Here is a 14,716-nt window from a genome sequence, read left to right on the forward strand (position 1 = left end):
AGTAAACGCAGAAATCCAAGACCAACGCAGCCTTTGTAGACCTGTCATCAGTCTACGAGACAGTCTAGATTAAAGGCTTCATGATGAAGCTTGCAAGGATCATTCCCTGCCTCAAAACACTACGCCTGCTATGAACGATGCTGAGCAATAGGTGGCTTGTCCACCTGGACGACAAAGTCGCACTGTTTCCTTGACCTTGCCCTGGCAACACAAGCATCCACCTTCAACGACATCGAGTCCACCTTGAACAGGGACCTAATACCATGGAGGAATATTTCAGGAAATAGAGGCTCAAGCCAAACCCCCACAAAACAGGAATGCTAAGCGGACCCTGAAAGTGACCTTCTGCAGCAACACTGCGTGACATAACCCCACTCCGATCTATCTCTAACCTTCCACGACCACCTGAAGAAGTAGGTAGCCGCCAAGACAAAGACAAGGGTCAAGCTGATACAGAAACTGGCAAGCACAAGCTGGGGAGCATCAGCATCAGTGCTACGGAATCAGCGATGGCCCTTGTGTACGTACTGCACACTGGTATGGACCAGAAGTAGCCACACTCGACTTGCTGATGTCCAACTGAACACTGCAATACGGTGCATCACTGGAACCCCAACACCCTGACTGTCCGTGTTTTCGCACATCGCTCCCCCATCTATTTGCCGCAACCCTCCGGAAAGTCCAGCGAATCGTGGAAAATGAATGTCTCCCCATCCACCAGCATCTCAACAATGTCCTTCACCACCGCTTGAAATCACACAAGCCTTTTTGGACACACACGCTTAACCTTCAACAATGCGACTACAACCCTGATGATGCTTGGAAAGTCAAATGGAGTTCACAAAAGTCACAAACAAATCCTCCCGTGAAAGACCCCACGCAGAAGACCCCTGGCTTCGATCTTCATCTTATGGACAACCCTAAACCACATCCGAACAAACCATGGCAGATGCAGATACTCGATGCACAAATGGAAAATTAAAAACTCTACAGTGTGCGACTGTGGTCACCCACAACAGACCATGGAACATATAACGACCCAATGCCCGATTCACAAATACAAAGGAGGCATCACAGCAATACACTCCTCTACTCAGGATGAAATTATCTGGCTTGACCACATAAATGTAAAATTATAGTTCTTGCTCTACATCTACATCAGCCATACGAAGAAGTTGTTCCCGCAGACATGATTTGCAATGTTTTTTTCTTCGCCCCCAGTTGCCAAGTTATTTGAACAATGCATGGCATTCAGCACATTTCACTTGTCATCACTAAATATCACAAGCCCCTAATGCCCCTTAATTTCTGAGCCTAACAAACAGGGGATTTTGCTTCAAAATCTGACCGTGCCATTCTGAGAAAACAAAAGTGTTTAATTGTGTATGAGCTCTATGCAAACAGTGAACCAGCCCCATGTCTAAAACGACGTGCAAGAGCTTCGCAATCCTCTCTAATTCAGGAGGTCGGCTCACCACATTCCCCTCTACCTCCCAAATCCTTTCGTAGGTGGACTATTGCCCCCTCATTAACAGCTTTAGAATACAAACAGACATGGTGAACTGTTTGGTGTGCAATGTACAGTCCCTTGGGTGATGTATTTTTAGATAACATTTTGAGCGTTTCCACAGCAAAGCCTTTTTAATATGTTCCCATGCAGGAAATACGTGTTTTTGCTAGAACAGCAATTACAGTATGAAACAAGACTGTGTGAAAGCCTTCTAGTTACATTTTCAAAAAACAAATTGAATCTGAAAGATTCATGCGTAGTTTGGAATCAGTCTTTTTAAAAGAGAAAAATAGAAATGCATGTGAATAAAATAAAATTACATAAAACATAACCAACAACATAGACCCAAATCTAGCAATCTGAACATGCTTACCTCATTTCCTCATACCTAGTGCTTTTGGGAATACTAGGATCATACAGCAGCAAATTACAGAGTAGCTGCAAATTAGTGTGAATACCACAAGCAAGAGCTACAGTATAGATCAGCCTGGGAGAGTTTAGATCCACAGTAAATGTTACAATAGCTCAAGGAATCTGTTAGAAACATACATTCCCTGACTACAGTGAGAATGTACTGAAGCTGCTGTATAGAGGTTTCTATCATTACCCCTAACGAAAGGGCCACCCTAGATTTAGAATATCAGGTTTATCTGTGGTAAAGAAATAACCACTGTGAACTGAATTCATCTAGTGCCACCTGTACATCTTCTGAGGGATTGGATTACATAAGATTGTAGTTCGCCCCAGAGCTTGAAATTTCACGCTGTTGTTTAGTAAGGGTTATGAAATCTACTGCAGAGAGAAAACGTTTGTGAACAAGCACAGCAAACAGGAACCCTGAAAGCTTGTTTAAAAAAATTAACATATTATTGGATTCTATCCACAAAGGATTTCCTCGCAAATCTTGGACTTGTTGCTTGCCTGTTAATACACCGCAACGTCCCCACATCCTGTGTAAAATAACCCAAGTTGACAGTGTTGTAGCTGTCATTCGCCTTTACAGATGCAGGCCTCAGTCTGTGGTAAGTAATCCCAGCTCTGCTCACCACATATTGCTTTGGAGTAAGGGACTGAGACAATACACAGTGTCAGCTCACAGTGCTGACATGTGTCATGTCATTCCTGGACACACAGAAACTTCGGAAATGTTAAAAACTTGCAGTGTCATTTGAACACTGCATTTGCCGTGTCCCGTAATCATTTTCAATCTGAACACAAAATATATATTTGATTGGAATCTGTATTATGTTTAATTTAATTCCGTTTAAGCTTCTGGGTAGTTTATCAGAAGCCAGTCTTGTAGCCAGTTCAGTATGTTTATATTTATATTTTGCTGGGACAAACAAGATTTCTCTACCAGCAATGTAACTCTGTGAGCAACTTGCCACTAAATGCAACCACAACATGTTATCAATCTTTACGTATTTAGGAAGACATACCAAACATCACCAGTTCCCCTTTGGGTTTCCTGTAAAAGCTTATCAATATAACACCACCTGGGAAAAAAAAGCTATCCACATTTTTTTAGTTACCATTATGCTTCCTGAGATATGATTGAAAACGTCTTTTACAAACTCCTACTTATGTAGTGGCAATGAGCATGCTCATTTGACTAGCAGAAAGACAAGCCCCCCTCCCCCCACAGCTACATCTGGGTGATGTAAACAAACTAGTCTCCAATAATACATTGTGTGCAGGGTGTCTTACTGTATAAATGTCACCATCATCAAACAGTGCAAAATGATGTCTCTTGTAATAACAACATGCATTTAGTTGCAGAAAATACTTTTATTACATTGCAATTACAAATAAGGGTGACATATCCTCACAACAGTGTGATTACATTTAATAAAAGTGGAGGGGGGGGGGCAAAGTTGTATTAGTTATGTGGCTCAGGGGTTTGCTCAAACGAACTGTCTCTTTCATTCAAGGTCACACAAATATATTATTCCTTCAACAGTCAAGCCCCACTGGAAATATCAGGGTCTGACAGTTTGTAGATTAGAAATGTAGTGCATGTTTGACTTTAAACAGATCATGCTGAATACCTGCTCTGAGAACACAGGGCTCTATGGAAAATTGTTTCATGACTGCTTCTAATGGTTAAGGAATATTTAGAATCAATGAAAGTGGCAGCGTCCCACGATCATGTTCAATGTTGTACTGAAATAAGATTCCTTGGTGGTTGTTTACTAAATTCTTCCCTGTGTAAGCTACTTCATCAATGCTTATTGGCCTTGTTGGTTTTCCAGTTTGATTATATTCCCTAAAGGTGGTCTTGGTTACATGAACACTATATTGCAACTCTGTGAAATAAATAGTGTTTCCCTTTTATAGACAGCCTTTTACACCATGGAACCAGTTATAAGGTAGCATGGTTGAGGCTCCCATTTGCCCCATAATGCCATTCCTCTAGCACTTTCATTCTCATTAAAAGATGGAAAGCAAACCACACAGTATTGAAAATATTGCTCCAGTAGTGTTATTGAGGGGATCACTGTAGCATGTTCGGCAGACAACTACTAGCAAGAGGTTATGAAGGAATGTCAGCTCTACTGTAAAATGGAAAAAAAAGAATGAAAAAATGCAACACATATGTACGTAGTTTGAGCCATCCCAGGTTTCACTGCGAGTGTTGCATTTGTCTCCTCTTGACTTGACTACCGCAACTCTCTCTATGGTTGTCTCCCGGCATGCACCATCAACCGACTACAGCTAGTTCAGAATGCCACCGCCAGGATCCTTACCAGATGTAAAAAACGCGATCACCCTCAACCCCACCCCCGTTTTGCCCAGGTAGCACTGGCTACCTGTAAAGTTCAGGATTACTTTCAAAACTCTCCTGCTCACCTACAATGCTCTTCATCACACAAGTCCCGAGTACCTCCTCAACTTGCTGACCCGCTATGTCCCTGCCTGCAAGCTGAGGTCTTCCGACTCTGGCCTGCTTGTTGTCCCCATGCAAAAGTGCACCACACTTGGAGAACGCTCGTTTAGCTTCATGGCTCCGCCTCTCTGGAACTCTCTCCCAGCTTTGGTGCGTGATGCTCCCACCATCGCTCAAGACCCACTTGTTCTCTCTTGCTTTCCATGCTCTTTAAGCTGGATATCTGTTATTAACTGTTGTGTCTTTGCTACTTCTGATTTTTAACTATCTTATTCTCATGATTCTATATGACATATGCATCCACAATGTTTTAGAATGTTCACATCCTAGCCTTGTATTTAATGTATTATGCTTTGTTTTTCACTGTATTTAATGTATTATGCATTGTTTTTTAACTGTATCTTGTAAGGCCCTTGTGATGGTGGTCCACTATGAAAGGCGCTACATAAAATAAAGACTGATTGATTGATTGTAAAATTACATGTACTGCAGAGTAACAGTACAAAAGGTCTGCAGTGTGTCTAATTAAGCCGTCAGACGTCAAATTAAACACTTACTAAATCCGGAATGGCTATAACTACTGTGGCCATATGCAATGGAAGTTTTAAATTATAACCTTTAGGTCTGTGGGGGAAAGCTCCTTTTTTACATATGGTGTCTTGTGTTCTGTTTCTTAAAATGCAATATATATATATATCAATATATTGTGTTTTATTTCAGAACACATTCTAATGAAATGTATTTAGAGATATTATACTACTGCCTCCACCTACTACCTTTGCAGTGGATCTAGCATGGCAACCACAGATTACCATTTCATAATTAGACATCTTAACATCTAGTCCTGGAGGGCTCACATCATCCATACCCACCTAATGCTGCAGATATGTAGTGCTGAAACATAAGGATGGCTGTTAAGTTCAGAGTGGTGAGAAAGCTTCAATAGGGAGCTTATGAGTAATAAACACATCTCAAAACCAGGTGTCTCCATGAATACGGTACCTACATTAGACAGCCACCTTGGTTTCTACGTGGCAGTAACATTTAAATTCTAAGAGATTTGAAATGGCCTGCTTTTTGTATTTTACCAGCAGTATTTGTTTTCCCTACGGCAGCTACTGTTCTTTAGCTTCTCTTTTGCAGTAAAACGCACAGCCGTTTAGAAATGATATGGTATAGTACTGTGTTTTGCTTATCATATGATGTACAGTACACCCACTACCAATCAATTTCAATTTGACGCTGACAAAGAAGCAAAGATTTTGCTATTAGAAGGAAATGATCTAAACCAATTTCAGGTGTTGATACAGATGGCATTCGGTTATACAGTTTATTGCTACTGCCGATTAGCAAATAGGTGCAAAACTCATCTCTTTATTTAGAGCCCCACAGTAGGACCTGACACTGTTCTCTTGTCCATCAGTTTTGAGGGGGAAGAAATCCTCTCATCTTATTAACTGAAGCTTTAACACAGGATTCATTTTCTTGACAATCTTCCATTTATTAGTGCAGAACATCTGCATCTGGGGGCTGGCAGTACATAACTTATTAACAGGGCAGCAGTGTGGAGTAGTGGTTAGGGCTCTGGACTCCAGACCGGAGGGTCATGGGTTCAATCCCCAGTGGGGGACACTGCTGTTGTACCCTTGAGCAAGGTACTTTACCTAAAATTGCTCCAGTAAAAAAAAAAAAAAAAAAACTGTATAAATGGGTAATTGTATGTAAAAAATAATGTGTAAAAAAATAATGTGATATCTTGTAACAATTGTAAGTCGCCCTGGATAAGGGCGTCTGCTAAGAAATAAATAATAATAATAATAATAATAATAACTTCTGGTCTGCTCACCTACTGCAAGAACCACATCAGTAACAAGCTGTGCCCAGGCACGAAGCGGGTTATCACACACAGTCTGTCACTGTCCAGTTTTTTTTTGTCATGTTTTGTCTGTTACAGTATTTTCCAGATTCAAACAATTGTAAAGCTGTTTTTATTGTTTTCTTACTATAAAACTTAAAGAAGGTTTTTACAATTGAGTCCCATTTTTACATTTTAGTTTTGCAGAGCTTTAAGATGTAATGTATACTATAATATTGCCATGCTAAGTAATACCAGGAACTTGTTTACTTGAACCACAAAATGGCAAAGTGGAGCTGGGAGAAACATGAGAGCTGCTTTCTGATAACATCACTTTAAATGTTGCAATGCTTTTAAAAGATGAACACTGCAAGTTTATACTACACATTTCAGCTGTTTTATTTTTAACATGTCTGCAAGTGTGGAATAATGGACTTTTATCTGATACAATAGTGACAGAAATACTGAAGTGCTTAAGAGGATGAGACAGGGTCTGACCAACTGCCTAGTACAGTGCACAAAGTGGGAATACTGAGGGGGACTGAGCATCTGAGCATGTGCAAACTTTCAGACGCTGGGTGACCTAGTTTCTGAGATTGGCTGGTGATGTGAAGGATGCTGGGAATACAGTCAGCTGGCCATCTTTTTTCAACAGAAAGAAATTACCTAAAATGCTTGCAACCCCTGGAGGTCAAGGTCAATTACTGTAAACTGTTATTCAAAATCAAAACCATAAAGCACAGTCTCATGCCGTAACAAAATTAATTGTGGTCTATACATCTCAACAGTAGATAATAGTAAGTCAGGACATTGGTATCAGCCAGACCTGACAGTACCAATACATGCTGTTTTATTTACACAAAATACTTTCCTAATTAAAAAGATTTTAGTTTGAAAATGTGGGGAGTCGTTTTAATTTGGTTGTGTTAAGAAAAACTGCTTCCTGAAAGAAGTTAAAAGGTTAAGCCATTGTTTCTTCTTCCTACAAAGAAAGCAGTAGATTTACTGGATTTATTGAAAAAAAATAATGGGTTCTCAGAGAAACCAGAAAAATGTGTGAGTTCCTAGCTACGTCTAATTCTCATGCACTGGTGAACAATGTGAATCACTATTAAATGGGACAAATACTGGCCAAGGATAAAGGCAATAAATTTAGTTTTCAGTTTTGACTTAGTTCTGTGAATAATGGATTCAGTACAGCAGACAACAAGCCTTTGTGTAATGGATGTGCTAACAAATCTTATTCTCTTTCCCAGACTGCACACAAACTATAGTTGGAGTCTTAACGCAGCAATTTTCAGAAAAAAAAAAAATTAAAAAAACAAGATAATTGGACATTAACAAGTGCAAAAGTCCCCGAACATATAACAGAAAAGTGGAAGTGCACACTAATAGATAAGACTTACTCAAAGTCTTGTAGTTAGTTGACTAAATAAATACATTTATTGTCCGGTGATGAACAAGATACAGTGCAGAAAAATAGCATATGTATTTGTTCTCCAGGAATACAACATGCGGGAATATGTTCAAATAAGCTAAAAAGCAGCATATCTAAATACTGACTATATCATTTCAAATAATAAAAGATGATGACTTTGTGAAAATCAACCTCTAACCGTGCCTGGGAGTATATATTTAAAAACGTTGGCATTAGTGAGATCCACCACAATTCACAATAGTAAAACGTGAGTGGAAATTGTACTGCAGTCAGGCTCTGAAGCTTTCCTTCACAGCTCAATGACTTGAGCACCTTTCCGCTATTCAGCCCTGTGTTTTTCTCAAGCAAATTGTGTCTAACTGTCTTTGGCATGTTGGTCAAAAGTCAGGCTTGAGTCTGAAATGTATGAGGCGCTAGTGAATTAGCCTGCTGCAACACCCATCCCTGTGCAGACAGTAAAATAGAATGGGCACAAGCTGCAGCCAGATGTGTGTTTGTTGGCACAGTGACATCGCTCCATTTTAGCAACATTAATAAATTATTTGGAAAAAGCTTATCCACAGTATCATTAAACTAAGGTAACTGCACCCCACCACACACACACACTGAAAACAATGGTGTGTCACAAGAGGCTTGGTGAAATTCACACGGAAACTAAATTGTAATTTTTTTTTTTTTTTGTGGTATTTAAAATGCTTCCATTTGGCCTCAGTGTGAAAATGACCTAATTGCAGATGCGATTAGCATTTCCTGTGACACGGTTTTGCTTCCTTCTGTAACAGAGCGAGAGGAGTGTTTTTACTGCACTGCCTTCGAATGACCAGAGGCAAGCAGGTTTCTCCAGGTACGAGGCAGATTATGCAACGCAACTAAAACCTCTTTTGGAGAATTAAAACAAGGCATCATTTCCACAGGCTAAACTATGGAAGAAAGTGAGAAAAAGAAGCCACAGAATTGTATTTTGTTTTTAAAAAAAAAAAGTGGATACATTAAATCCAGATTTTTTTTTCAAACGCAAAATTATGGATGATACATCGGGGAGTATTATCAGGCTTACAATCAACAACTAGAGAGAGGAGACCTTAAACTATATTACAGAAATCCTTCATTAACTAGCTTTCTGACTTCTGAAAAGTTAGGGTCAGTGAGCATGAAGGGTCTCAACACAGTTTAATAAAATAACAATTTGTGAATTATTGAATTGTAAAAATTACATGAGCACTGTACTTCGTTGCTTGGTTCTAGTTAAATAAAATAAACAGATGTGGACACATACATTACTCACAGTGTGCTATTTGTATTACTTTTATACACAATAGCCTACTTATTTAACCAGAGGAAAAAACACCATTGAGATCAAAGGCCTCTTTTCAATGGTGTCCTGGAAAAACAGCACCACATTCATATACATTCATTTCAAATTGAAAAACAAAAACTCAAATCCTTACACTACATGCCATAAAGCATTACATACAATTCGAGCAAGCCTCAGAATATAATACCGCATTGTGTGGAGAGGTACATTTTTAAATAACCATTAAGGTACTGATATGCATCAGATGTACACTTAAACTGAAAAAAAGGCTATACATTTAATGTATCAGTTTTGGGCAGGGAAACGTGTATCTGCATCACTATCATACTGCCCAATATATTTTAAAAAGTTAATTACCCAGTCACCAAAGATGCTTGAAGCATGTGTCAGCTCAAAAAGAAAATGATGTCTGTGCGATACTACTGAAATATGACTCATATGTATTTTTCCACATATGCCAAAGGGTGTTAGCGTGTGCAGTACATCTATATTGAGCTTGCTGAGGGGTAAACAAATGTGCAAGCAAAAAATAACTGACAAAAAGGTAATGAAATGTCTATCAGTAGGGATTCAGATGTACTGATGTTTTTAAATGTGTCAGACGACACTAAACTAAATTTGTTTACACTTTTTGCTGTTTGTGCCAAATTCATAAAGAAGCACACTCAAAACGTTCCAATATTGTGTAAATATACTGTTTTGCTGTAACAGTGCTCCCTAAACTGTAAACGTTTAGACTGTTTCATAAAGAAGAACTTTAGGTAAAGTTGTGTTTATTCAGTGTGTCCATAATTTCCAGGAATATCTCAAATAGACCTCTTGCTGTTTATTTTAACTGTACTCTTATTTGGGACATGTTAAAAATGAAACAAGGTGCTGTAGGAATGGAGGGCAGAATAACGCTCTGCTAATGAATTCTAACCTTCTGAAATGTCTACAGTCACAGAGTGACCACTTCAGTGGTTAAAAATAAATAAATGGTCATTTATAATGCACTGTTGATAGAAACAGGAAAACAAACCATCACTATGGCATTCAAAAAAAATGTATGTTTCTCTTCTAATAAGAGGTGTCACCTTCAGTGGGGAAAATGCCCCCAGGATTAATAAAATGCTTAAATGCAGACAGTAGCTGTTTATCTTAAAATATAGCCTACCCAAATTGGTCGTATTATGTATAGTGATATACTGTATACAGTAAATTAAGATTGGTATATAATACTTGCGCCCCAAAAACATTTACATAAATTACAATCCATAATTGGAGATTAAAATTAATGAGATAAACTCTAGGCCTGCAAGTAGTCTGTCTACTGATAAGATTATGTACACCCAATGTATAGCTCAAGAATATGCAGTTTATCCGTCTTCACAAAAAATAGCATCATGCATATTAACTCCAAACACAATCATGTAACAAAAATATAAATCATATCAGGAAACATATTGAATGCATAGCTTCTGAACCGTTTCACAGCAATGGGATCTCCAGAGGATTCAGCTTGCAGATAGACATCTTTCTGAAACTGCACATACAGTAGCAGAATCAAAACTGTTAAAGCACAAGGGAGGGCAAACTTGCACCACGGTGAGACAATAGAATGGAGCACAAATATGGAGAACCACACAACAGGAAATTCAGCATCAGCTGTGGATAACGACTGCGTTATTTATTTATTGCGATAAAAAAAAAAGCCAAATGCCATGAATTAACTATGTATGTAACTATTTTTTATTTATATATATATATATATTTATATATTTATATATATATATATATATATATATATATATATATATATATATATATATATATATATATATATATATATTGACGGGTAAAAAAAAATATGTATATGTTTAAAAGCACCAATAATTCTAAATTTGAGGATACCAACGATGATAGACCGCACTAAGACTACATCATTTCATTACAACTAAACGTTATCTCTTCAAAAGGGTATGATAGCATTCTAAAACCAATTTTGCGCTACGAACAGATCCATTTTGTTATGTTATGTTACTGGGAAAGTCTCCTTTATTTTCCTAACGTAACGATGCGTCTCCAATCGTGCCTGTAATTGGACAATCACAACAGTATATAAAGATTTGTAACAATGTAACCGAGTACCACGTTATTTCGCCATGCGCTTTATTTATCATTTGCTTGACACCAATAATTTAATCAATATGATAAATCATGAAGTTGAAACGAGGTGCAAATAAATACTACATGATTCCTTTAACACAAGATCGGCACTTGGTAAATTAGTGTCTTAACGTTCTACGTATGTAGACAAATGCAATTTATTAAGGTTATTGTTGCTGTATAATTAGTTTTTTTTAAAAAACGATCTTGCATTGTAGTCTTATATTTCAGCAAGTCTAAACCGTATGCAAATTCACTCTCTAACACAGCACAAGCTTTGTCGGATAATTTCTCTATAAGAGTGCACTTAGCAGCGACAAACAAAATATAAAACACCTTCCATTAACACAGTAAGGCAAAATCCACAGCATCAGTGTGTGTAGTCGGTGTAATCTGCTGTGTGTGTGTTCGTGATAACGGTAGTCAGGTGCACTGAATCTTCACTCACCAGACCCATTTTCTTCATTGTTGTTGATGGTAGGGAGGGGGAAAAAAATCACATACGTTAAAATAAATCGGTCACTTATCCAAACTTACCCTCAGAGCGGAGAGGTCTATTTCATCCAGACTGCGAGCCGGAGAATCACTCGCCATGTTTATTTCACTCTGGTGAAATGAAGAAGAAAAGAAGAAAAAAGAAAATCCTTAACGGTCTCTCTCTGGTTTGATTCGCGTTTCTTTGATTTAACACTCCCGACCAAAGATAAAAATGCAAGAGAACAGCACACAATCCCTTTAGATTTCTGCTGTATACCAATAATATGTACAGGCAGTGTGTTGCTAGAAATGACTATCACTGGATGTATTTAAAGACATCCTTAGCACCATCTACATAGCTCCCGCATCAACTGTAATAACACTATAGAGCAAATGCACACAGAGACAGCAGCTCAGCAAAGTAGTGTCAATCAGTTTCCTGGGCGTGGTCACCGCGAGGGGCGGGAGGTGTGTCTTAAACACGCCTACTTCTTTTGCTCAGAGGTTAATTTGGTTTGGTGAAGGATAGGTATCAATATCATAAGGGGCAGAGTGAGGACCACCGCAACAAGCACTATACAGTACGTGTCTCTTGAGGGTTGTGGGCTTACGATTCATACCAAAAATACCTGTCAATTACGTTTCTATTGTCCGCCACTATCAGTCTTTCAGATCTGAAGTCATGCAGAGATTCTATTAGCATAATACATTATTGAGTCGTTAAGGTTAGCGTATTAACACAATAGTATGTAGTGTTTGCTAGTACATACTATTTTTAACCCTCGTTTTACCACTGTTCATACATATATACATACACATACAAGTATAGCACTCATACAAGTATAACATTCATATGAACTTTCCCTTCAAAATCCATGTCGCAGTTACACTGTTTGGCTACTGGGAGGCATGTGATAGTAAACATGCATTTTAGTGTCATACTAGGTTAAATAAATATTTCAGAGTTCATGTCTTACTTTCAGGTGGGGTGTTATACTTTCACTTCCAGATATGCATAATTATGTGTTCTAACCTGGAGGCTAAATATAAAAAATAGAAATCTAAAATCTAAAAATGTGTGTGTGTGTCCCAGTTCTCTGACTCTGCTTCTGCTTTGTTGGCATCACAGCTCATTTTCCTTTTAATTTTCTCATTAAAATGATTTGAACAACCTAATTATGAACCAGCTGTTTGAATGACCACATTTTTTTTTTTTTTTTTACTTGCTTTGTTCGTTACATGAATTAAAACAAGGATATCTATCCTGCCCAGCTGCTTACAAATTGTGTGGGACTCCTTGTTATTCTAATATCAGTGTTTTGCAGAAACTCTATCAGAACAATAAGCAAGCCACAGATTTACCAGCAATGGCAATACAATGGATTTAGAATAAATATTGCTCAGTGGTCCAGATCTGGTGGCACACTTCACATTGAATTCCCACAATGTATATTGCGTTGTACCATTGTGATGCTAGTAAAGAAATGACTGCTGTGGCTCATCCCATTGCCTCTTAGTACAGAACTAAATATGAAACATTTCAACATATGGAAATTCTCCCACTTCTGCAACTATTTCCTTCTGGTTAAACAGTATTGCATCAGGACAGCATTAGTGCCACTGCTCTGTCACTGCATATCAATTCATATTGGTCTGCACTGTTGAATTGTTAGATGATTACAATTAGGGCTTATGTAATTATAATAGCATTTCTGCAATTACAGGGATGCATTTGGTGCATGTCATATTGTCTGAAATTGTCTTTGTTAGTTCTTAACAGCTATGTAGACAGAAAGAAATCAATACAATCACAGTAACTGGCCAGGAGCATAGGCACGTTTGAGCTATTACCAAGTTTAATTAGTATTGTCAGGAGGTGTAACTCAAACAGTAACAGGAAGTTAAGTGTCCACCAGGGACGGTCATTTTGGTAAATGAACGAGACTTCAGACTGTAATAATTAGACTTTGATAGTTTAAATGGAGCCACTCAGACAAATAAAATGACAGCTTATAAATACACGGTTGAATGGCTGGGGTGATTTATTCTAGCTTTGCCTGTAAGATATAAAACATTATACTGTTGATATTTGCTCTGAAGGGGAGGACTGCTAAACCAGTCTGAGAGATGGGGTTTACTGTATAATTGTGTTCTGGCCAAATGTAATCCTGCTTTCTAAAACCAGCTAACCAACTTCTGAATACATTCAAACAAATGCACCATGGCTTAGTACAGAACTTTGGCTAATCTAACCTATGTTGTTATTATTATTATTATTATTATTATTATTATTATTATTATTATTTATTTCTTAGCAGATGCCCTTATCCAGGGCGGCTTACAGTTGTAAACAAAAATACATTTCAAGAATCACAGTACAAGTATTAATACAATTAAGAGCAAGATAAAATACAATGACTTCGGTTCTAGCAAGTACAAGTATATGACAAAATACGATTCAATCATGGAGCAGATAACAGTGTCAGTGATAGTTACATCAGGATAAAATATAACATACTACATTAAATAACACTTGTGACAGATTACAGTACTGTAAAGTACAGGATTAAATGCAGTAAAAAAGGAAGCAGATATGAGCAAGTAAAGCACATTAAGGAAGAGTGATAAAGTGTCCAGAAGGAAAAGAGGAGTTCTACAGGTGCTGTCTGAAGAGGTGAGTCTTGAGGAGGCGCCGGAAGGTGGTCAGGGACTGGGCAGTCCTGACATCTGTAGGAAGGTCATTCCACCACTGCGGGGCGAGGGTGGAGAAGGAGCGGGCTCTGGAGGCAGGGGAGCGTAGAGGAGGTACAGCCAGTCTTCTAGTGCAGGAGGAGCGGAGAGGTCGAGTGGGGGTGTAGGGAGAGATGAGGGTCTGGAGGTAGCTGGGTGCAGTCTAGTCAAGGCATCTGTATAACATTATGATATAAAAGAGTCTTGAACTGGATGCGAGCGGTGATCGGGAGCCAGTGGAGTGATAATATTATATTATATCAATAAGAACAACTTGGAATGATTGAAAAACGTGTTACCTTTTTGTTCTGTGCACTCTACTTCATCCGAGAACTCACCACATTGTTTTTCCCCAA

At 38.3% G+C, this 14,716-nt stretch overlaps 1 protein-coding gene across 11 annotated transcripts in view; it reads right to left on the reverse strand.

Annotated features, from left to right (window-relative positions):
• LOC117416497 (TRAF2 and NCK-interacting protein kinase) overlaps positions 1-12,048 on the reverse strand; it is a 146,235-nt gene extending 134,187 nt beyond the window's left edge. For 6 of the 11 annotated variants that reach the window (XM_059034583.1, XM_059034580.1, XM_059034579.1 and 3 more), the window contains exon 1: positions 11,691-12,044. In XM_059034583.1, coding sequence (XP_058890566.1) covers positions 11,691-11,747 — 57 coding nt within the window. In that variant the 5' untranslated portion in view covers positions 11,748-12,044. Of the gene's footprint in view, positions 1-11,690 lie in introns of all 11 variants that reach the window. The other 5 variants (XM_034027609.3, XM_034027608.3, XM_034027611.3 and 2 more) reach the window with 3 other exon arrangements.
• Positions 12,049-14,716: the final 2,668 nt, after the last annotated feature.

This window comes from Acipenser ruthenus, chromosome 12 (assembly GCF_902713425.1).
Source record: "Acipenser ruthenus chromosome 12, fAciRut3.2 maternal haplotype, whole genome shotgun sequence".
NCBI classification, from domain to species: domain Eukaryota; kingdom Metazoa; phylum Chordata; class Actinopteri; order Acipenseriformes; family Acipenseridae; genus Acipenser; species Acipenser ruthenus.